Raw genomic sequence first — 22,730 nt, 5'->3', positions numbered from 1 at the left:
AATGTGAAGGTCCTGTATGTTACTAGCATCAAGGGAACAGTGTGAATCGATTGATTTTGTCTGTTTTGTGCAAGACTTAGAGCCCTGCCTTACCTTTTCTTTTTTCTTAGATTTCAGTGAAATTTTATTTGTCATAGCAACTTTATTAAGATATAACTCACATATCATATAATTCACTAATTTAAAGTGTACAATTCAATGGTTTTTAGTATGTTCAGAGTTGTTCAGCCATCACCACAATGAGTTTTAGAGCATTTTTATCATCACAAAACAAAACTGTTTAACCCCTTAATAGTCCCTCCCCATTTCCCTCCACCATCATCTCCAAGCCCTAGGCCAGTGGTCGGCAAACTGCGGCTCGCGAGCCGCATCCACGGTTTACTGCTCTGTTGACTAATGAGTTTGCCGACCACTGACCTAGACTCTCGATTCCAATAATTACAGGCTGTTGTTGTTCCTTGTGATTAAGCCCCTATCCCAGTGGTCGGCAAACTCATTAGTCAACAGAGCAGCAAAACTTGGCTCGGGAGCCGAGCCACATGTGGCTCTTGAGACGCAGTTTGCCGACCACTGCCCTAGGCAATTACTAACAATGACTATTTCAAATTCAAAGGTCACATCCTCCATGAGCCTCAGTTTTCTCACCTAATAACATATCTTCTCAGTGGCCACAACCTTCATTAATAAACACTGAGACAGGCTGGAGTACACCTCCAGGCTTTGCACAGTGACAAAGCCTGAGATGACAAAGCCTGAGTAAGGCAGCTGATGGAGCCAACGTTTTCTAGACCGCTGGATCAAAGGCCGAAGGACAAGTGCAAATTCATGGCTGTGGACTTCGGCCGAGATGACCCAGCACTGGCACTTCCTTGAACCATGATGACCTTTCAAGGACCTCCTCTGGACGGCCCAAGGAGACAGTCCCTCGCCAGGGGAAAGCCTTAGGGCTTTGGAGTCAGAGGCCTCAAGAATAAATCCTGGCTCCCCACTTGCTCATTCTGTGGACTCAGTCGATGTACCTTTGGAAGCCTCACTTTCCTCCTCCGTAAACTGAAGGAGGAAACCACGACTGGCTGGGCTGGTGGATCACAGGCACACTGACCGTTCCCCCCGGGGCCAGAGTGCCTGCCACATACATGGCCAGCCCCTTGACATTCCCCCAGTGGGGGCAGGGGTCCTGTCTCCCCATGTCTACCGACACCCACCAAGCACGTTTTCAGGAATGACCACCACGCTGATTATGAAAGCAGGGCATCGTCAGCTGGCTCTTCCCCGCTCAGCAGCTGTGTGCCGCCGGGGCCTAGCTTGCTCTGGCCCAGGAGGATTCTGCGCGGCGTGGAGCACAGAACGTTCTTTTGAGCAGACACCCTCCTTCCCCCTCACAGCTGGGCCAGGCTGTTCATACACCACTGTAGCCGCCAGAGCTACACCAGGCTCTCCCTCCCCTGACCACGCACCCACACAGCGCTGAAGCTGCTCTTCGGGTGCTGATTTTAAACTATTTATTAAGACACACAAGACTCAGAAAGAACATTTGACACTCCCCCCTTTTCAGAGGAACCTGCTTCAGGGAGGAGAGTTTAAGGTGTCACCCTAGCCCCGTGGTCAGCAAACCGCGGCTCGCGAGCCACATGCGGCTCTTTGGCCCCTTGAGTGTGGCTCTTCCACAAAATACCACGGTCTGGGCGAGTCTATTTTGAAGAAGTGGCGTTAGAAGAAGTTTAAGTTTAAAAAATTTGGCTCTCAAAAGAAATTTCAATCATTGTACTGTTGATATTTGGCTGTGTTGACTAATGAGTTTGCCGACCACTGCCCTAGCCCAGTTTGAATGAAGTATGGTAAACAGGAGGGCTTCAGGTAGAGACCTGTCAGCTAGACAGCACTATGCCCCATTGTCTGCCACATATGCTCCTCTCTTCCTCAACTATCTGTAAATCGCCCTTTCTCACTTCTGCAATCGAATACCCGTTCCCCACTTTCTCCTTGGTCTGAAGTGTCACATATGCCCAACGTGGCCTCATTGTCTTTGAAACTTTCATGCCTAGGTGAATTCCCATGCGCATGTTTTAAAACTTTGACTTTCTCCTGAAAGCATCCTAAGCGGGCAAAAGTAGTAACTTAACAGTCCTCTACGTGCAGCTATTTTCAAACATGGGAAACTTCTCATCTCTGAGTAAAAATAGAGCCGAAATGCTCAACAGTAGGGCAAGAGTCTGGGAGGCTGAGAAAACTGCCAAGAACAGCCGTTCCGTAAATAAAGCTCTGTGTGCTAGAGTAGGACAAGGAATCTCCCGGAAAGCAACTCCCAGCAGGCTGCTCTTGAGCACATTGGCATCTCTGCTCTCATAGAGCGGGAACCAAGGTTGCTTTAACTTGGGCATCCTTGCCCAGCGTAGGGGCGGCTCTATCACATCAAACCTCGATGCTTCCCCCAGCCCTGACCTGACTCCTTTTCTGCTGTGACTCCTGAAGGTTGCTCAGTACAGCAAGCCCACCCCTTTGTTGGAAAGAACTCAACCTTCCACAGGAGGAGGTCCACCTCTAGCTCAGGCCTGCTTCAAGGCCTCCGCCAGGTGGCCTTTTTCCCAACCTGTCCCTCCAGGTCCAAGAGGAGAGTGACTATGGGTCCTTGGGTTCTGGTCCAGATTCTACCATGAGTTACATGAGCCAGCTGGGCCCCCATCACCTCTGAAGCAAACACATCCTGCAAAGACAGAGGTACCCTTGCTCCTGTGAGCATGGCTGTGCCCTAACCCTGGAGTTTACAGCAGGCTCTTGCCCACCCCAACCCCCACATGCTGAGAGGCATTCAGCTCTTCTGGGCCCTCCTTAAGGCCACAGATATTTCGAATGAGAGCACTAACCTCAATGTGAGAAAGTGACCCGTCAGGAGTGGGTCAGCATGGGATGCAGAGAATAATGAAGGAACAGGACAAGCAATCAACACCAGAGAAGGAAAAGCAGGGACAGAACTAAGGCGGGGCAGCAATAACAGTGATGAAAAAAGCCATGGCTACCATTCATTGAGCTCTGACTACACGCCAGGCTCTGAGCACTTTCCATGCAGTAAATCATTTAATCATGATACAGTTTAAATGTACAAATGCCCCCCACGACGTTTCTTAACTACAAAGAGAAAGACAACGCCTTACAGTGAAGCCCAGTGAACAAGGTGTCACGTGACAGGAATGGGACATAGTGACATCATGAAGCCCTGACAAGCTGCACTGAGGCCACAGCATCACGTCTGTGGCATTCTTGCCAAACATACACAACCTCGTTCTAATTGTGAGGACGACATCAGACAAGCCCACCACTCGTCCAAAGTATTAAAGTCAAGAGAGGCAAGGGAAGGTTGAAAAACTGCAACAGATTGGAGGAGACCAAGGAAAAAATAACTAAATGCTACGTGGGACCTTGTACAGGATCCTGAAACAGAAAATAGACCTTAGTGATGGTAAAGTTCAAATAGGACCTTAGTGTAGGTAATAGAACTATAGCAACGTTGATTTCCTATTGTTTGTTGGTCCAATGTTTATTTTGAACATTGTAATATGGTTCTGTAAAATGCTGGCATTAGGGAAAGTTAGGTGGAGGTATACAGGTACTCTCTGTCTTAGATTTTTTCTGCAAGTCGAAAATTTAAATTTTAAAATTTCAAATTATTTTAAAATTTATTTTCTAAGTGCAAGATTCTCCAAACAAACCAAGCCCATCTCAGAAGAGTCACTTATTGGGTTGGTCTTCCAGCAATGAGACATGTCCAGATTTTGGATAAAGCAGAAAATAGTTTCAACTGCCGGCCATATTGTCAAAGGTCTGTCACAGCTGGGGCTTCTATTGCTAACACTGCCCTTGCTTTGAGCAGGTCCTCAGTCGCAGGGAGGGTGCTAGCACTCATTTCAATAAGCAGCGCTGCCATGTCTGGAGGTGTGACTGACAAGACAGGCTCCCTCCTAGGATGTCATGTTCCTCCCCAGCCTCCGGGTTCTCTGGGATTATTCTGCATCTTCTGTTTGTTTTATTCTTCAATCCAGGAGGACCTGATGACGGAGATAGTTCTCTAATTTTCATGACAATGTGTCACCGCTCCTCCTTCTACATTCCTTCCATGGTGACTCACGTTGGGAGGCTTTTGCAACCAAATAAAGGCATTTCCCACCAACTTGAAGCCCTTCAACTTTAGCCCTCAATGTCCACCACTCATTTCTCATATCCCACAAGAGGAAAAAAATAATTGCTATTTTGCCCACATTTGATTATTTTGTTTTTTCTCTCTGTGTGCTTCTGAGTTTCTCCCATCTTACCAGCCAGGAGGGCAGCAGCAGACGAGAGGGTACAGAATCTGCAGCCCTGGCCTCCTGGTTGACGGCAGCACCCACCACCGGGAGGACGTATGTTCCTCTTCAAATGTTCCAACAAGCAAAACAGGCAGGACATGTGCCTTGTTAGTGTGCAGGGCCTTGGCACCTGTCATCTGATTCCTGGGTGTCTGCGTGGTTAGGTTTCCTGCTACCCCACAGCTGTCTCTGTCCTGTTCCAACAAAGTTCTGTTTTCATTTTCTTCTCTCCACCCCACACACTGGAAACTAAATTATCCAGTGATTAGCTAACACCTCATGACTGCACATTTTGCAATGAAGTAAGACAAGAGGGAAAAAGCCATTCTAAGCCCAGTGCTTGGGACCCTTAAACAAGAGGATGGAGAGCCCAGAAGGCCATTGATTCAAAGGTGTGAGTTGGTCTTTTCTCTGATGTGTAGGGAGATCTTGGGTAGGGCCAGACGGAGGCTGGGAGTGCCTGGCCACTCCCCTCCCACCCCCACCCAGGAATATTTTGGCAGCTGCAGGGGTGCTGCCTGGGCAGGGTTGGGTGTCTGTAAATGAGCCCCACAGCCCCAAGGACCACCTCCCTGGCTACTGAGCTCTGCACAGTGGGCAGCGTGGAGGACAGGTGATGAACAGGAAAGGAATGTTAGTTGAAGACAAGCTAGGAAAGTACTAGTCAGAGGATGGTAGGTTTCCAGGGCAATGAGTGAGCCCTTGCTAACACTTAGGATGTAAATTCATGTGGGTTACTGCTTGAGAATGAAAGCACATCCCCCTGATGCTGGGCAGTGGTCAGGAAGCTGCGAGCACCTTTGTTCGATCACCGGGCCTTGACTTATTGGTGTATTTTTGTGTCTATATACACACTAATGCTGTATCTCAGTTATTCTAAGATATAACCTTTCACATTTTAATATCTCTGCAATTGAGGCACACCATACAATTGATATAAATCATACTGAATTGGCAGTTTTTTAGTGGTATATAAAAAGTATCGCATCTTAAAATTAAATATGATAATTCACATGCAATATGACAAAATTTTTTGGGCTCCCTAGAGACAAAAGTGCCTCATTCATGGCCTCTATCTTTCAAGATATGATATCATGGCCAGAAAAAAAACCAATATTTCTAATATTTTATTTCGAGACCTGAATCAATCAGGATACTAGTTTAATTTTTCAGATTTATTGTTAATCCTAATAAAGTTCATCAAAATTATCTGGCAGATGTTCCTAGCATTTAGAGAATAAAATCAATATAGAATAAACATTAAAGAAAAACTTAACTTATCCAATAATCTTAACAGCCCAGCACATGAAGTATTTGTTTTCTCATTCTAAATAAGAATTTTTACTTCACTTGACATTTTTCATAAGAAGGTAAATCACAGAGAAGTTAACTTTTGGCCTAAGTAAAAGCTTCATTCTTTTCGGCTTTCCTGGAAATGAAAATAAGCCATCCTTTGCTTTAAAAAATGAATTCTCACTTTCTGCATGAGGGGGCCATGACCACCTAGAACATCAAAGATTCCAGACCTTTATCAATCAGGGGTATTAAAGTAGGAAATGGTCACACTTTGAGTGCCTTTAATTCTGGATTCAATTTTCAAGTCTGACTCCAAGTATTCAAACAGAGATGGGTATAAGCAGAGTCAGGGATGGAAATGAGCCATTTGGGTCTCTTTCATCTTTTTCTCTTAAGGCCTGGTTGGGTTTATGAAAAGTCCAAACCCTGTCAATGTTTATTCAGCCTTTTGACTTTCAAACTCAAAATCAAAATGATGTGGGAGTAGCCACACAAAAAAAAATCCAAATGCCAGTTTCACTGTTGAGGCCACAGTAGTGAGCAGTTCTGAGAGAATGAATTAACGGTTGAGGCCACAGTATTGAGCAGTTCTGAGAGAATGAATTAACTATGATGCTTACATTCATGAGATGGAGGCTCAGGGGAGAATCCATCTCAGGAGCACCAAGAGAAGGCTTCATTGATTTAAGAATCAATCACTACCTTGGCTGAGCCCAAGCATGCGCAGAGCTCTAAAACCTAAGTATCCCTTTGCTGAAAAGCCCATGAGACTGATGACCAGTGTTGTGGGCTCAGGTATCCACTACACGAGAACTTCTGCCAAATAAAGAAGAGCCAGAGATCAACTCACCCATCAAACATCACCAACACCAAGGACTTATGTTCAAACAATGGCACATGTCAACTGGAGGCTCACAAAAGACCCTCAGGAGCCCTCTAAACCTATTTCTAAAGCTGCCTCATCTCTTCTTTTTCTGCAGACTTGAAATATCAGCGAAGGAAAATTCCCTACAAGAAAAATTACAGAAATTCCCCTCAGAAGAAAAAGGCATTACTTGAAAATATGTGTTCAAGTTATACAGGCACATGCAAATCATGGACCAAGGACCAGTGAATGTTTTGAGAGCTTGATTCCTCTTCTCTAAACTAATGTGGCAATGCTGCACTCTAGGAGGTGTGGTAGCAACCACTGCCGTAGAAAAGTCAGATGCAGTCCCATGAAACCCTTAGAAGGACCAAGCTCACAAATAGTCTTCAAACCCACATTAAGTATCTGCGCCCTCGTAACTGCTCACATATGGCCTCAACGTTCCCAGTCGGAGAAGACAGTCTGCTAAATGTCCTCACGACACTGATCCCTTCTGTTCTCTGAGCTTCATCAAATGTCTACTTCTTCTTCTTCTTCTTTTTTTAATCCTCACCCCAGGATACTTTTCCATTGATTTTTAGAGAGAATGGAAGACAGAGGGAAATACCGATGTGAGAGAAACATCGATTGGTTGCCTCTGCACAAGCCCCAACCAGGGCCCAGGCCAGGGAGGATCCTGCAACCGAGGTACATGCCCTTGAGCAGAATCGAACCCGGTACCCTTCAGTCAGCAGGCTGACGCTCTATCCCCTGAGCCAAACCGGCTAGGGCTCTATTGTTCTTAATTGACCATTAGCAATTTCTTCTCAACCTGAGTCTAGTACGAAACCTAAGTGGTAAAAGCTGCCTCTAGATTGCATCACTGTGGATACAAACCCCAAAGTGAACACGGTTTTAGGGCAATACATTGTTTTTTTTAATGTTGCTCCATCTCCTAATTCTTTATACTTACTGAAAATAGAAGCATAAATAAATATTCATATTCCTCTTTACAGAATCAATTGGGAAAGCAGTTTTAAATGTGAAGATAGATCACCCATTGATACAGAGAAAAGGTTATCGTTCAATATCACTATAATATAGTTTCTGAAGAGAACAATGGCCTCTTTAGGGAAAATGTAACCAAATATGGAAAACAAAAAACATCATAGATTATTACACATGACAATTAAAAATACAATGACTTTATTTCTATCTTCTTACAGTTCCAAGTATCACATCTGGTAAGAAGCCTCATCTCTATAAACACAAAAAAAATTTTTTTTCAAGAAAGCATTGTTACAAGATGGTATATATAAGCAACAGTTTGGCAGAATTTTGTCAACTCTAGCATTCAGCTCTCTCAAAAAAAATGAACTTTAAAATTCAAAAATAACAGCTTTATTTTACATATGTTACACCTTACATTTAAAATATCATGCTCTAGTTAAATATTTCATCAACAACACTGTATACAAATAAAATATTACACAAAATATATTTAAGAAAATTTTTGGTCATTGATCTGAACAATAAATAAAAACACAGGCACTTCTACACTGAGACAGGGAAGCAGTCACTCACTAAGAATAATTTTGCCTAAGCAACATGTGAAAATATGGCAAGAATAGAATCCTGGAGTTTTAAACTGACAAACCAGTCGTGAAAAGGTCTGCAACTTCAATCTTTTCCCTTGAAGTTCAAAAGTTACATATGCTTTCCTGGTCCACATCAAAAAAATCATAAACATAATATTTCTGCCGGGGTCAATTCAATCTTTAGTTGGTCATTATGGAATCGTACTCATTATTTTCAAATACTAATAATAGTGAACTATTATGCTACCCAGCAAATCAAATGCAAGAACAGTTATTATGTTCCTATGTCATAATCTCCTTATGACCATAAGACCATAGCAAGATAAACTGGATCACACAAATGATCTTTGTTTTGCAAAATTAACTGATTATATCAACGCAAGAAAATACTGTTGGGATGGCAGGAAATTTCAACAGATATCAATTTTTTTTAGATAATTTTTCGAAATTCATCCAAATTCCATGAAAATAAATGTAATTTAAGTATCATCACAAAAATCATTGAATCATATATCACAAATCATTTGTAGCCAATAGGTTTTAAACACCTAAATTGCAGACAATTCACTCATTATAACAAAAAGTTGGAATATTAGGTCAAAACAAAAATAATTTAAAATATAGTCAAATTCCAAAAACATGATTTCAGACAAGAGGGGTGGTGGGGAGAAATTTAGAAAATAATGAGCACTAGCCAGTAGGAAGAATCAGAACCAATCGTCCTGCTGTAGCTTCCTTTAAAAATTATGATCTTCTGCTTTTCTTCTTCAGAAAGTACATCAAAGGGCTTAGAGGTCCTCAAATAGATACTACTTATGAAGGCAATTTTGATGGTTTAACACAGAAATTACCCCTAATGAGAGAACCCAACTGGAAACTATCCAAGATATGTCTTTCTATGCAAAACTTAAGTTTGTATACACTTTAGCAATTTAAATGAGCATTTTGCAATCGAGACCAAATATCAATCATCTCTTGAGGTTTTCTGCTATGTACTAACATCAAATCTAGATAGGAACAAATGTTGTTTCTCTTTTTCTCTTCTATATCAAATGTCTTGAAGCCTTTGTGTTTCTCTGGAACGAGGCCAAGCTTCTGAAGGCACATTCCAGTATAAACATCATCAATGGGGTACAGAAGGACCTGGTCGGTCACATTGTACAGCCTCAGAGCCAGGTGGCCGGAGTACAGGAACCCACCTCCCCCGGCGTAAGGCGGGTAGACACCAGTGTAAACAACTTCTGGGATGTAGTACTTCAGTTTCTTATCCCGATGAGGTCCAGCGTTGTGGATCACATCCCCTATAAACAAATCTTTGGCTTTGTTCTTGGATAAGCTATTCAAGTAATTCAGGATATGATGGGTATTCACAAAAACATCGTCATCGCCCTTGAACACGAACTCGGCATTCGGGCAGGAAGTGCTCACCCACCGGAGAAAGAGCACTTCTTTCAGGGACAAGTTGAAGAAAGTGTCTCTGTAGTTCCACATAAGAATGTCTTGGTGCTTCTCGCTCTCAAATTTCAGCATATCTGACAGATCGGGATGGTTGTCCTCCGGGGGCGTCTGGCCCAGTAAGAAGACTCGCACCACTGTCTGGTTCCCCGCACTGGTTTCTCGGCCCCAAGATTCCCGAATCGCTTGCCTTCTGGCGAAATGTGGAGTGAGGGACTTAATCGCCAGGAGTAAGAAGGGTTTCTTTGCACACTTATCCCGTTGATCTATAAGCAGCGAATAATTTCGACATCTCAAATACAGCAGAAAGTCTTTAAACCTGTCCGGCAAATTGTTGAAACCTGAGACTACAGATGTGACCTTCAGGTCAGGTTCGCAATAATTCAGATGGCTTATGTTGGAAAACCCGGATGCATCCCCGGTCTGGTTTGCCAGCATGCTCAAGATGGGATTGTACCTCCTGTTCAGCTTTTCTTGTTCTCGGTTCCAATATGCCACGGGAGGGGTAGATATCTTCCAGAACTTTTCTTTGGGTATTATTACTTCCCCCTTCCCATTTTTTTCTTGGTTACTGCTTTTGGAGACTTCCACAATCAAATAAATGAAGACATTTACCATCATCAGGATACCCAACAACTTTATTCTTCGACGTCCAACACTCATTTCTCATATCTGGAACAAAAGGGAGGAGCATTGTATTAATTGAATAATTATTCATCTGCGTTTGCTCACATATGTCACTTGCCTCTCGGACTTGACCTCCCCCCGGAAGAGTGGTTTAGAGCACAGACTCGAGATGTGGACGGCCTCGGGCCAAATCGTGGCCCTACTGTTCTAGCTATGTGACCCCGGGCCAGTGGCAGAACTGATGTCTCAGCTGCTCTACCTATAAAGTGGAGATAATGCTCTACCTCATAGGATGGGTGTGAGCGCTACATGACTTTATAGGTAAAGCTTTTAAAACAGTGGCTGGCCCACTGTTTTAAAACAGCAAGCAGTATATAAGTGGCTGTTAACACTATGGCTGTTTTAGACACCGGAGGGCAGAAATATGCATTTACTAACCTCACAGGTGTTTAACTTCCTTGCTTACAAGGACACATACAAATCAATGTGCTACCAATTGATTTGCCCACAATTCATAACATCAATACATGTTATATTGTGATCCAGTATACATATGTGCACACACATGTATATAATTGTATGTATTTATAGGTGTTGCAATGTGTATAGTTTCATGGAATTCACAAGATTTTATTTTCTTTTTTTTTATGGTGGTCCCAACCCTGAATTGCTTCCCAACCCACCATTTCATGGATTAGAAAACAAAGGCAGAGAGATTAAGACGCTTGCCCAGAGTTGAAGGGCTAGGAGGTGAAGGAGTCACTAACCACACTGAGTGCTCAGAGAAATCAAATGACAAGAGTCATACCAGCTTTATCCTAATTTCTAAAAACTGAAAACAACCCATATACCATCAACAGAAAAATAGATTTTCAAATTTCAGCATGTTCATACCATGGAATCACCCTCAGCAATAAAAAGGAAAATATTGCTACTAGTAACAAGAGTACCATAGGAGTGAAAGACAGACCTCAAATTCCATTTATGTTAGGTTCAAGAAGGCAAAATTAACCCAGGTCCTAGATGTCTGAAAGTGACAGGGGTAGAGGTTTTGTCTGGAGAGGGGCAGGAAGGAATGTTCTAGAGTACAGAAATGAGCCCTGGCCAGTGCTGCTCAGTGGTTGGAGCTTCGATTCGAGCACCAAAGGTTGTGGATTCGATCCCAGCCCCAGTCAGGGTGCATGCAGGAGGCAGCCAATCGATATGTCTCTCTTCTTCCTCTCTGTAAAAAAAAAAATCAATAAAATATTTTTTTTAAAAGAAAAAGAAATTTACTATGTATGTCTTGATTGGAATGAGAATTTCATGCTGTTTATAACAAAAAAGGAAAAGAGAAATGAAAATGACATCTTAATGAAATATCAAAGGCCACAGATTTCAGTCTATGGGCAACAGAAGAACAAAGAGTAATGGCGTGGTTTGCTGGGGATGTAACTCCAGAGTTCTAACACTATTGAGATGGATGACCTACTCCAGAACGACCACTTAGATAAGCTTGACATTGAAAGACAACCCACAAAAGTGGAATGGCAATACACTGTAAAAATTTTTCTTTTCAGATTAATTCTATGACTGGGACTTTATCCTTAAAAAAGAATCCCAAAGTAGTATTGCATCCCAAGCACTGTGCGTTGTCTTACTTGATACAGTGAGCCTACGAAGCCGGTATTGTTACTTTTATTTACATTTTGTACCCGAGGAAACAGATTTAAAGAGGTAACTGTGTTAAGGGCAGAGCTGGAATTCCAGCCAAAGCAATGAGGTATGTCAAATGGTAATCACTCTTCTCCAACCTCTATAACAAAGTTGTGTGGCTACTCTTTAATCAAGGGTAGTGCTTACTCTTTTAATGTAAGAGGATTTTTAAGTTCACTGGGTTCTAACAAGTGGTTCCAAGGTAGAAGTATTTGTCTTGTTGAGAACGCTGTGAAGTTATTACACGTTGTATAGCCCAGATTAATCAATCTGAATTCCCAAGCTATCTTGTGTTTCTTAAGCTACCAAGAAAGGTTGCCTTCTTAAACTTCCTTCACAGAAGGTAGTCAAGAACCGCAAGACATTTCTTACTCCTTAATTACGGTTTTAAAGGATCCAAGTCACACACAACCCGATTAATTCAAAGTGTCCACACCTACGTTGAGGGTTCACACCCTCGTTAGGTCAGTTCCTTTCAAATGAGCTTCTGGACAAACCTCACGATCAAACTGAGGTCCAAGTCCGGTCCACCTTTGGCAACTTAAACCACTTTGCTACCGGTCTCACTCGCAAGGACAAGAGAGCTCAAGCGGATGCTTAGAATGTATCTGCATGAGTATTTCTTATAGTTAAAAGCATTCGTCATTTCTTGAGAAAATGACTCATTGCTAGTTTTAAGCCTTTTTTTTATTTTTGGCTTCCAGATTTGAGACGAAACACTTTTCAAAAATAAACAATTCTCTCTAAATTGGAATACATCTCCTCAAGCTAAAGTAGCACTTAACCCAGCATCTCCAATCTCTAGGTCTTCGGCCCTTCGTGTGAACAGGCTGAAAGAATGGCCACAAGGAAAGGTATGTCTTGATCGGGATGAGAATTTCATGGGTTTATACATTTGTCAAAACCCTAAGTGTATACTTAAGGTCTCTCCTTGGGTGAGGATTAACAAAAAAAATTGCCTATAGACTGAAATCTGTTTGTGGCCTTTGATATTTCACTAAAATATCATTTTCATTTCTCTTTTCCTTTTTTCTACAAGGCACGTCCAGATCAGCAGTGACATCTCAAAGGCTGGCTCAAGACTGAAAATACCCAAGGCACAGGGTCATGGTCCATCTGATGTTACCAAGACTCTCCAGAGAAAGGGAAATGGGACGGTCTAGACTCTAGAAGCTCCCAGCTCCCCTTCTGAGAATGGGCCAGCCTTCCTTGTCCCAGTTTCCAAGCGTGCAGCTGGGGCTAACTCTTACCACTACTTGCTAAATGGCACTTTCCCCCAACCAGCTTGAGAAGGAAGGGTGGGAAAACCGAGATTCTCCGTTGTACTTATCCAACAAGCTTAAATGTCATCTTTCATTTGTGAACTGGGCACAGTCCCTTGCATGAGAGCTCTGCAACAAACCGAAGTTCATGGAAAGGAGGATACAGCAGTGACCTCCCATAAAAACATCTGTGGGAAAAAGCTCTATGAATAGCTGACTAAATATTCCCATTGCAAACATAAAACCAATTCCGTGTCCTTTTTTGAGCAGGAAGTTACATTGCTTAAGAAGAATCTGAGTAAGAAAACTTACCCCAACACTGGGGAAGACATTATACAACCCTCACTGCAAAACATGGACTTTTCACTGTAACAAATAGGAGAAAGCCCCGTGTACAAACGAAGAACAACCTTAGCTTTTCACCTTGTGCTTCGGCATAAAGTCTCCCAACAAGGACCCAACAGTTTTGAAATTTCTAAAACACATCAGTTGATTTGATTTGTTTAGTGAAAAACAACTTCCTCCTTTATTTTGTAATGAAAATATTTAGAAAGACAAAGTAGAGGCAGAAAAACATATTTGTTATAGCTTCAAGTGGATTACAAAATAGTACAGACTATGTGAAAATCCAGATAAAACACCACACAAAAACAAGACCGGTTTAATCAGGAAGCTGGGATTACAGGCTACTTTAACATTCTTTACTGCCGCCACACCACCCCTCTCCTTGAACAGCCTCCAGACTGCCTGGAATGGGTGTGGAGCACATCACACAAAATTCCCAACACGGGTTCTCATTTCTGCAGCCCACGTCACTAGCCTGTGTCATGGCCTCACAGTGCCACAGACACTCCATCACTGTATGGACCCTATACTCCTGTCCTTGGGCCTGTGCTATCTGCCTGAAACCCTCACTCAGAAAGGGTTCCTAAACGTACCGTACTTCCCAGCGTATAAGACGACTGGGCATATAAGATTTTCCTGGGTTAAAAAGTCATTTTATACGCCGGAAAATACGGTATATTGGACTATATTGATGGGATTAGATATAATGGATTAGATATATTGGACTACCGTATTTTCCGGCATATGAGACTTTTTTTTTTAATATACTTTATTGATTTTTTTACAGAGAGTATGGTAGAGGGATAGAGAGCTAGAAACATTGAGGAGAGAGAAACATCGATCAGCTGCCTCCTGCACACCCCCCACTGGGGACGTGCCCGCAACCAAGGTACATGCCCTTGACCCGAATCGAACCTGGGACCTTTCAGTCTGCAGGCCCGACGCTCTATCCACTGAGCCAAACCAGTTTTGGCCATATGAGACTTTTTAACCCAGGAAAATCTTATACGCCTAGTTGTCTTATACGCCGGAAAATACGGTAATAGTAAAATATGAACATCTGTTTTATTTTAATAAATATTCAGGTACCTGCCTGGACCTAGCAATCCTATGAGGCAGATGGTCACAGAAGGGATTTCACTTGCCCAAGGTCACACATCTGGTAAATGGCAGAGCCAGGATTCAAACCCAAGCAGCTGGGCTACAGAATCCAAGTTTTAAACCGTGATGCAAGTGAAGGCTGACTAAAGGAACTGAAGGGATGCAAGTCTTATTTTCGATGGCTGATCTTTAAGAGTATTGCATGTTTTAAAGCTTTGTACATTTTAACTGACAAAAAGTACCATGAGTCAAAATTAGATATGGGAGGCAGAGTGGTATCATAAGGAGCATTTACTGAATGATTACTCTAAGGCCAAGTTCTGGGCAAAACACCTCACATACCTCATTTTGTTTCCCAATATGCAGTTCAAACCATCCCAATGTTTTATTATGGACACTACTACACTGGGAAGCACTGAAGAGGATGACCCCAAAAGGTCCCCTCCATTTCCGAAAGCCCTATAATCACTGAAGCAACGTGCTGGTCAGAAGACGCTTTAACGTGACCATAGACAGCCACAAGGACTCATTCTCACAAAATTCTGAGTCAGTGATTGAGACCCATCCCCCAAGGGGCTCCAGTAAGTGAGGTTGGTGGCCACCAATAGCTAGTCAGGGGCAGAGCCAGCAACCACACCCAGGCCCTCAAGTACCAAGATTAAGGATAAGAGAAAGGCAGGACCAGGACCTTCTTGCAACCATGCAATAAAAGGACCACCCATCTCCCATCCAATCAGGCTGAGACAAGAAGACTTGAAATCCAAGCCAATTCGACCACAGGAGACTGAGCTAGTAGCATCCATGTCCACGGGATTCTGCTTCGGGATAACTCCCTTGCACAAACCTGACATACAAATCCTCAGAGAGAGAAACGTGTTTCCTCTTTGGAGAACGTGTCCATCATTCTGCCTGCCCCCTGCCCTCCCCACCCTCCAGGAGCCTGGCCAGAGTGGCTTTCCTAAATCCTCTCCTCCCAGGCCGCCCCCATCTGTTGCCTGGCTCTTGCCAGCCCTTTCTAGGTTCTGCCCAGATGAAGAGACAGGAACAGCTTGTAGCTGAGTGGCTCTGGGGGAGAAAACAGCTTCTAGCACACAAGGAACCTTATGATTAAGGTTCGAATGAAGCAACTCAGTTGGACCGGAGAGCTGGGCCATACCTAGAAAGCTTGTTTCTTAATAGGAACAAGAAGCCTGGCCTTGGTTCTTGCCAGGCCTGGGGCAAGGGAGCCTCAGGACTGCCTTCACACCCTCACCCAGAGACTGGCCTGAAGCAAGAACATGTGTCTGACTCTGCTTTCTGGTCAGTAAGTCTTGGAACTAGCTGAATTCAAAGAATTTGGTTCCTAGTCATTACTAGTATCCTTCATGTTCAAATTTAAGAGGGAAAAGTACATACAATCAATCTCTTCACCTACACATCCCCACAGGCAACGTTATACATCAAAGTGTCTGGCAGGACACATTCTGGTGCCCATTGATTAAATTCCCCCAAAGCCCAGCATGGCTGATTTTCCTCAAATGATATTCATCATTTAAAATAAAATTGATCACTAAGTGCATATAGGACTTTCAGAGAAGGGGAAGAAGAAAATTTAGCTAACAACAGAGAATTAACCCTACCAGAGGCCATCTTGCCCCCGCCTTTAGTAAAACTAGCAAGAGTTTTAGATCTTCGGTGTAAAAAGATTACAACCCCAGATCCATTTTTACTTTGGAAAGTCAGCCTGGCATCTGGTGTTCGACAGCCCAAAGTTAAGTTCTGGTTCTGCTACCCACGTAGCTATGTGACCTTAGGCAAATTGTTTGACCTCTCTGAGCCTCGGTTTCCTCCTTTGTAAAATGGGATGATATCAGCTACCACACCAATTTGTTGTCTGCCACGCAATGGGCATTCAATAGTTGTCCTTCAGAACTTTGACTTCTCCACCAAATACTCAATGAAAGTACATTTCTAAAGTTTTGTCGTTCACTGCCTCTTTTATAAATTTACTCTTTGTAAATGAAAGAAAAAAATCTTTTTAAATTTATTCTTCGTAGAAACCCATATATCCACTGCCTTAAATATCACCTCCGAAAGGAGGCTTATAAGTCGATCCAGCTAACTCTAGATATTAGCTTCTAAATGCTTTGGGGAGACCCTCTTCCCAGACCCCTATTTGCAATGAATCAACTTACCAAGCACCTGGGTGCACACCCCAGCATGACCTTGATCTGCTTCTTCCCCCTGCTCTCCACATCCAGCCAGGAACCAAGTTTTGCGCTCCCACCTCCATAAGGCCACTTGCACCCCCTCCTCACCTCTCCTCTATTCCATTCAGGCTCTGCTGCTGACTACTGCAGAAGCCTAATGCCTCATTTCCTACCATGCTCCCAAATATGCCCTCCTCCCCAACCACTCCGTCTTCAGTCCCCTGTATGTACAGTCCCTGCTCACACTGCTCCCCCGGTTTGGTCAGACCACCACAACACGCTATGCTCCCTCCACACGCTATTCTTATCTGGAAGTGAGTGTCGTCTTCTAGAGCTCCTCTCTTCTTTTCCACTCCTAGAGCTCGAGCTTAGAGCTTCACCCTTCTTCCCCTCTAAGAGATCTCCTGCCCAAGGATATGTCCCAGCCTGAGTACCAGCCTTATTCCTCCAATTATCTCAACTCATATGCCCATCTGGTCCCAGCCAGGACCCTGCATGAGGATCTGTGCTTCCCTTCACATCACCTCCTGCCAACGCCTCCCATCTCCACAAGACACACTTTAGACTCTAACCAGAGCAGACATGTTTCCGTTCCAGAAAATCCCAGCTTCCCTCCGCCTTCTTCTGTGCCTTCTTGGAGAGCTGCTACTCCTTCCAAATGAGCTTGTGTCACCTCCTGGCTGAAGCACCCACCTCCCAGGAGTTAGGGCATCCACTCCTGGGCTTCTTCCACAAGCAAGGTCTCCACATTGTACCACCATTACCCCAGCACACAGCCCTGAGACCCATTCAGCATTTGCTGAACCAACATTTTGGTCATCTGGTCAAGTTCACTGAATACAGTGAGGTGCTCCGTAGAAACTGGATTAATTAAATATACACACCTTTCTCCAAAGAGATGACACTGCGAAAGCACTTATATGTGTGTTGGTGAATGATACACATATATTTATAACAATCGGTCTCGCCTTCTTTGAGTACTAAAGTACAAATGGAAAAAAATTTAAAGAATTTTCTCGAGTTAAGGGAGGTAAGAGTTTCACAAGTAGGGAGTCCTTATTCAATGAAGAGGGTGGGGGCACGATGTGAAGAGGTAAACTGGGGTGGGAAGTACAGCCCAGTCCCTCATCTCCCACAGTCAGCCTCAGACCCACCAAAGGCAACACACATGCGGATAGGTTGACTGCGCAGACCCTGTGTGTGGGAATGGAGGTGCGAGGGATTCAGCGGTGCTCCATCATGCTCCAGCGGCAGATCCAAGCCAACCCCTCCTCCACCCTCTCCCCAAAATAGGGGCCTCCAGATCCCCTTTCTGGAGAAGGGAGGACCTCCAGTAATTGTTACTCCCACCAAGGCCATGACAGTTCCCGGGCAGGGTGAACCTGCCTAAAGGAAGGAAGGCCCCTAATTCAGATGTAAAACTTGGGGACATCTACTCACCTACGGTGGGAAATCATTGTAAGAAAGAAATGCTGCACTACAGGTTGTCACTTCTGGCTATGGCTTGGTAAGTGTTTCTACTACAAGCGCCAGGACGGATGTATCAACAAGTGTCGTCTGTCAGGCGCTTGATGAGCCCTCAGAGAAATCCCTACAACAGCAATTTTCAATCTTTTTCATCTCATGGCACACATCAACAGATTACTAAAATTCCATGGCACATCAGAAAATATATTAATTTTTTGCCGATTTGACAAGAAAATTAGGTATAATTTTGATTCATTCACACCAGATGGCTACTGTTGTGTTGGCTATTGTCATTTTTTTTTATTTGACAATGTAAGGGAAAAGAAGTCAGTGCCCTGACTAAATACCGTATTTTCCGGCGTGTAAGACGACTGGGCATATAAGATTTTCCTGGGTTAAAAAGTCATCTTATACGCCGGAAAATACGGTAGTCCAATATATCTAATCCCATCAATATAGTCCAATATACTGTATTTTCCGGCGTATAAAACGACTTTTTAACCCAGGAAAATCTTACACGCCCAGTCGTCTTATATGCCAGAAAGTACGGTAGTCAGCTATTGCATGTTTTTAAAATTCTTGCAGCACACGAGTTGAAAATCGCTGCCATAAAAGATTTCTGATTCATTCTTCTGTTTGCTCAGTTGGTTCCTATGGGATGTATTTCAATTTGGGTCCAACCAGGAAGCAAAAAAAAAAAACAAAAAAAAAAAAAAAACAACAGTAATTTAAGCAGGGGAAGTTTAGTATAAGGCAGTGGTCGGCAAACTGCGGCTCGCGAGCCACATGCGGCTCTTTGGCCCCTTGAGTGTGGCTCTTCCACAAAATACCACGTACCCTAATTAAGTTAATAACAATGTACCTACCTATATTGTTTAAGTTTAAAAAATTTGGCTCTCAAAAGAAATTTCAATCGTTGTACTGCTGGTATTTGGCTCTGTTGACTAATGAGTTTGCCGACCACTGCTCTAGGCCTACAGATGAAAAGTACACGAAGAAGACAAACGTGGAAGGGGCATTCAGAGCTTGCTGAAGTAGGTATGGGTGGCATAAAGTCCCTGGCACAGGCCAGAGATGGTCCACTCACTGGGAAAGCATCCCTCTGGGATGCAGGCACAAAGCCTGGAACACAGCATCCCATCGGAGGGCTACAGGAAACAAACCTTGGGGATGCCGGTGAGCCTAGACTGCTGTGTGGGGGTGCAGAGAGAAGGAGGGTGCAGAGGGGATCATGCACACCGAGATAGTCAAGGTGCTGCTGGAACTGGAACTGGAGGGGCCTCTCTCTGCAGGAGCTCAGCACACCAACGCATGGCTTGGCCAGGAGCAGCTCAGGGCCGCTGCTCAGGACCAATATTGGGTGGCCAGCTCACTAGATGGCTGGGACCATGGGGTCTACAAGGTGCACACACATGGGGCTAGGAGAGGGTGCAGAGAAGCAGTGGCCTGGGCTGGGTGCAGGCTCCCCTGCCACTGCTGCTGCCAGAGCTGGCGCAAGCACAGAGCAGCCAAATGCCAGAAAAAGCTGTGCCCGGCAGGTCCCTTGGAGTGCAGGAAAGGCAGCAGGCTCTCCGGGAGCCTAAAGACACACACTCAATACACCAGGAACCAGGAGGGGAAATCCCTTCTTCCTGCAGCTCCCTCTCCAGAGCCCTCAACTTACAGACGGCAAAGGACCTGAAGGGCTCCTATCCCTTTTCCCAGGCCAGGCCACAAGGGTGGGCTTGGAGCCGAGAGGCACAGGTCGGAAACTGGCACGAGCTGTAAATCTCTGTACCACCGACTCGAAGTCGTCTCCAACCACACACATTTTTATCTGAGTCTGAAACTAGGAGGAAAGGCCTAAAACGCGGGTCGTGTACACTGAATTGGCAGAGAGTCAATAAACACATGACAGTTTATTGTCTGACAACAGGGGACGCGGCAGGACCTGAGTGGGACTGGAAACGGTAGGTTTTATAAATGTGGGAGAAACCGGGCAGGCAAGGGATGGGGCAAGGGCACAGGGTGTGAGCAGGCAGAGACTGACACAGCTAGTGTGTGGGCAGGTGGGTTCTGATGTCACACTGGAAGAGGAGGTCAGTGCTGGCGGGCCCAGGGCCTCTCCGCCTCACCAATAAATGCTGCCCCTGGGGCACTGCAGGGATGTGTTTTCTCCCACAGCCCCTCAAGAAAGAAACAAGGGAAAAATGAAAAACTCCAAATTGGATGTCCATGTGGATTGCAAATGGCTTTTGTGCCCATTGAGATTTAATTTCTGTAAAGCAGATTCAGTTCACAGCGGGGCAGGAACAAGGTCATCTATCATCCGCTCTCTCATGCACCTCTAAGGGAATACAGGTATTTGGTCTGGTTTACCAATCACTAACCCATGAATTGTTTCCGATGTTCCCTGTAATTAAAAAACAAAACAAAACAATGAACAACCTCACGTGTGTCTTTTTCCTGCCTTATGTTTCCTTTGGAAAAAATTACAAAGAGAACACAATTTTTTAAGTCATTTAGAATATAATCAACTAACTCCCCTCCCTTCCCCTTCCATCCCCCAAGCCAAAAAGAAAGGCCAGGCTGGTTTGTCCTCACACTGAACACCCACGAGCACGGAGCTATCTACACTGACGGTGGACACTGTCCTTTATAATCTTGACGAGAAAGGCACCTCCTGCTTTAATTTACACCCTCTCTTTATATGCTTCCTTCCTGATTTTCCGAATCCCCATGCCCTTTGCCCATTTTTCTACGTTGGGACGTTTTCATCTCATTTAATCTTCACAAGCTTCAAAATGTGAAGCAACCAGTCAGGGGTCACAGAGCTAATCCTGGTGGAGCCAGCACTTCGACCTTGGGCCCTGACCCCAAGACTAAGCACTTGCTCTTTCTTCCACACAATGTCACTCAAAGAGGATTTCAAGAAGTTGCGCTTGAAAACATAATTTAGGAGCTAAAATCATTACATTTGTGGACACCCAGAAGACGTAGACAATTCTGAAGCTTAATCAGCACGCGAAGGGAATAATGTAGATAAAATTGCAGGTTGAGAACTGTTCCCTGCTTTCAGGCGCCCAGAGGTCCTGGTCTGGCAATGCAGTCCCTTCCTTACGCCGTCCCTGCAGAGGTGTTAGGTATTTATCCACACTCAAGAATGACAGATTGGCAGGGGCTCAAACTGGCTAATCACAAACAAGTCCAGGCAAACTCTTTGGCAGCGCTGTTTTCACAGAGAAAATGCTGCCTTTTCATTCCCCTCCCTTCCAGCACCACAGCCTGATGTGAAGGGCACCCAGCACAGCCCCACGGCCTGCTGCAGGTTAGCGCAGAGGTGGTCTGGAGCCCAGCTCTCCTGCCTCGGAGAGGAAAGGTTGCCACTTGTGCAAAAAACGTGATGGGCCCTAACCGGTTTGGCTCAGTGGATAGAGCGTCGGCCTGCGGACTCAAGGGTTCCAGGTTTGATTCCGGTCAAGGGCATGTACCTTGGTTGCGGGCACATCCCCAGTAGGAGGTGTGCAGGAGGCAGCTGATCGATGTTTCTCTCTCATCGGTGTTTCTAACTCTATCCCTCTCTCTTCCTCTCTGTAAAAAATCAATAATATATATATATATATATATATATTTTTTTTAAAGGTGATGGAAGAATACGTGTTGGCCACAAACTGAGCCATCTCACCCTGTTTTCTCTGTAACATGCACACAACAATCCACACTCAGAGCGTAATCCAGTTTCATTACCAGAAAGAAGCTACAAGAATATCTTTACCAGTAGATGAGCTTCTTTTACGTATAAGCTCCTCTACTCCAACCACCTCATTTACAGAAGAGGAAACCAAGGCTCGCCCATAGGGAGGATAACCGGGGTGGTGAGAATTATTAGTGACAACGTCTGTTTTGTCACTGTCTACAGATTCCATTCTAAGCCTCCTAACATAAAAAAACAAAGAGGTCAATTGCCCAGCATCACCTCTTATGGTATCTTCCTGGATCTCTCCCACCAGGTGGGTGTGTTTTTATTACATCCCCTCAGCTGTCCCACCTGACTTATCACACCTTGTTGTTAACAAGTCTGACACACCAACAGGAAGTGTGGGCCTCCAGGAGCGGGGCTGGGCCGTGTTCATTTCTATATCTCTGGTGTCTGCCTCTCAGACAATCTATCAGGCAATAAACTTGAGGACTAATAGTACATAAAAGGGGTGGAGCAGTAAAGAAAGGAATATTAACTTTTATTCTTTGATCTTTTTGATACACTGCTCTAGACAAATCATTGCTGAATAATTTCACTCACAGGCCCTACATTTCCAGCCCACCCCCCCCCCAGATCCCTGGCTGTCTAGTTGCCGATCCCTCATTCCCCCCAACCCCTCCTCGGTCCCCGCCACCCCTCATCATAAGGGTCATCAGCCTTTTCCAATTCCGTACTTTCCCCTCAATGCCTCATCCCTCACCCACTGGGACAGCAGTACCTGGGGTCACATCGCAAGAAACAGTCTCATACAATTAAATCTGTAAATAAA

General features: G+C 44.4%; 1 protein-coding gene across 1 annotated transcript in view; it reads right to left on the bottom strand.

Moving 5' to 3' along the window:
- Positions 1-7,656: 7,656 nt before the first annotated feature.
- Positions 7,657-22,730, bottom strand: part of B3GNT2 (UDP-GlcNAc:betaGal beta-1,3-N-acetylglucosaminyltransferase 2) — a 29,084-nt gene continuing 14,010 nt past the window's right edge. Inside the window, exon 2 of the mRNA XM_079792185.1 lies at positions 7,657-10,208. Within this exon, the coding sequence (XP_079648311.1) occupies positions 9,006-10,199 (1,194 nt within the window). The 5' untranslated portion in view covers positions 10,200-10,208 and the 3' untranslated portion in view covers positions 7,657-9,005. The remainder of the gene's footprint in view (positions 10,209-22,730) is intronic.

Source organism: Cnephaeus nilssonii (assembly GCF_951640355.1).
Source record: "Cnephaeus nilssonii genome assembly, chromosome: 15".
NCBI lineage: Eukaryota > Metazoa > Chordata > Mammalia > Chiroptera > Vespertilionidae > Cnephaeus > Cnephaeus nilssonii.
This window is presented reverse-complemented; position numbering and strand designations above follow the sequence as displayed.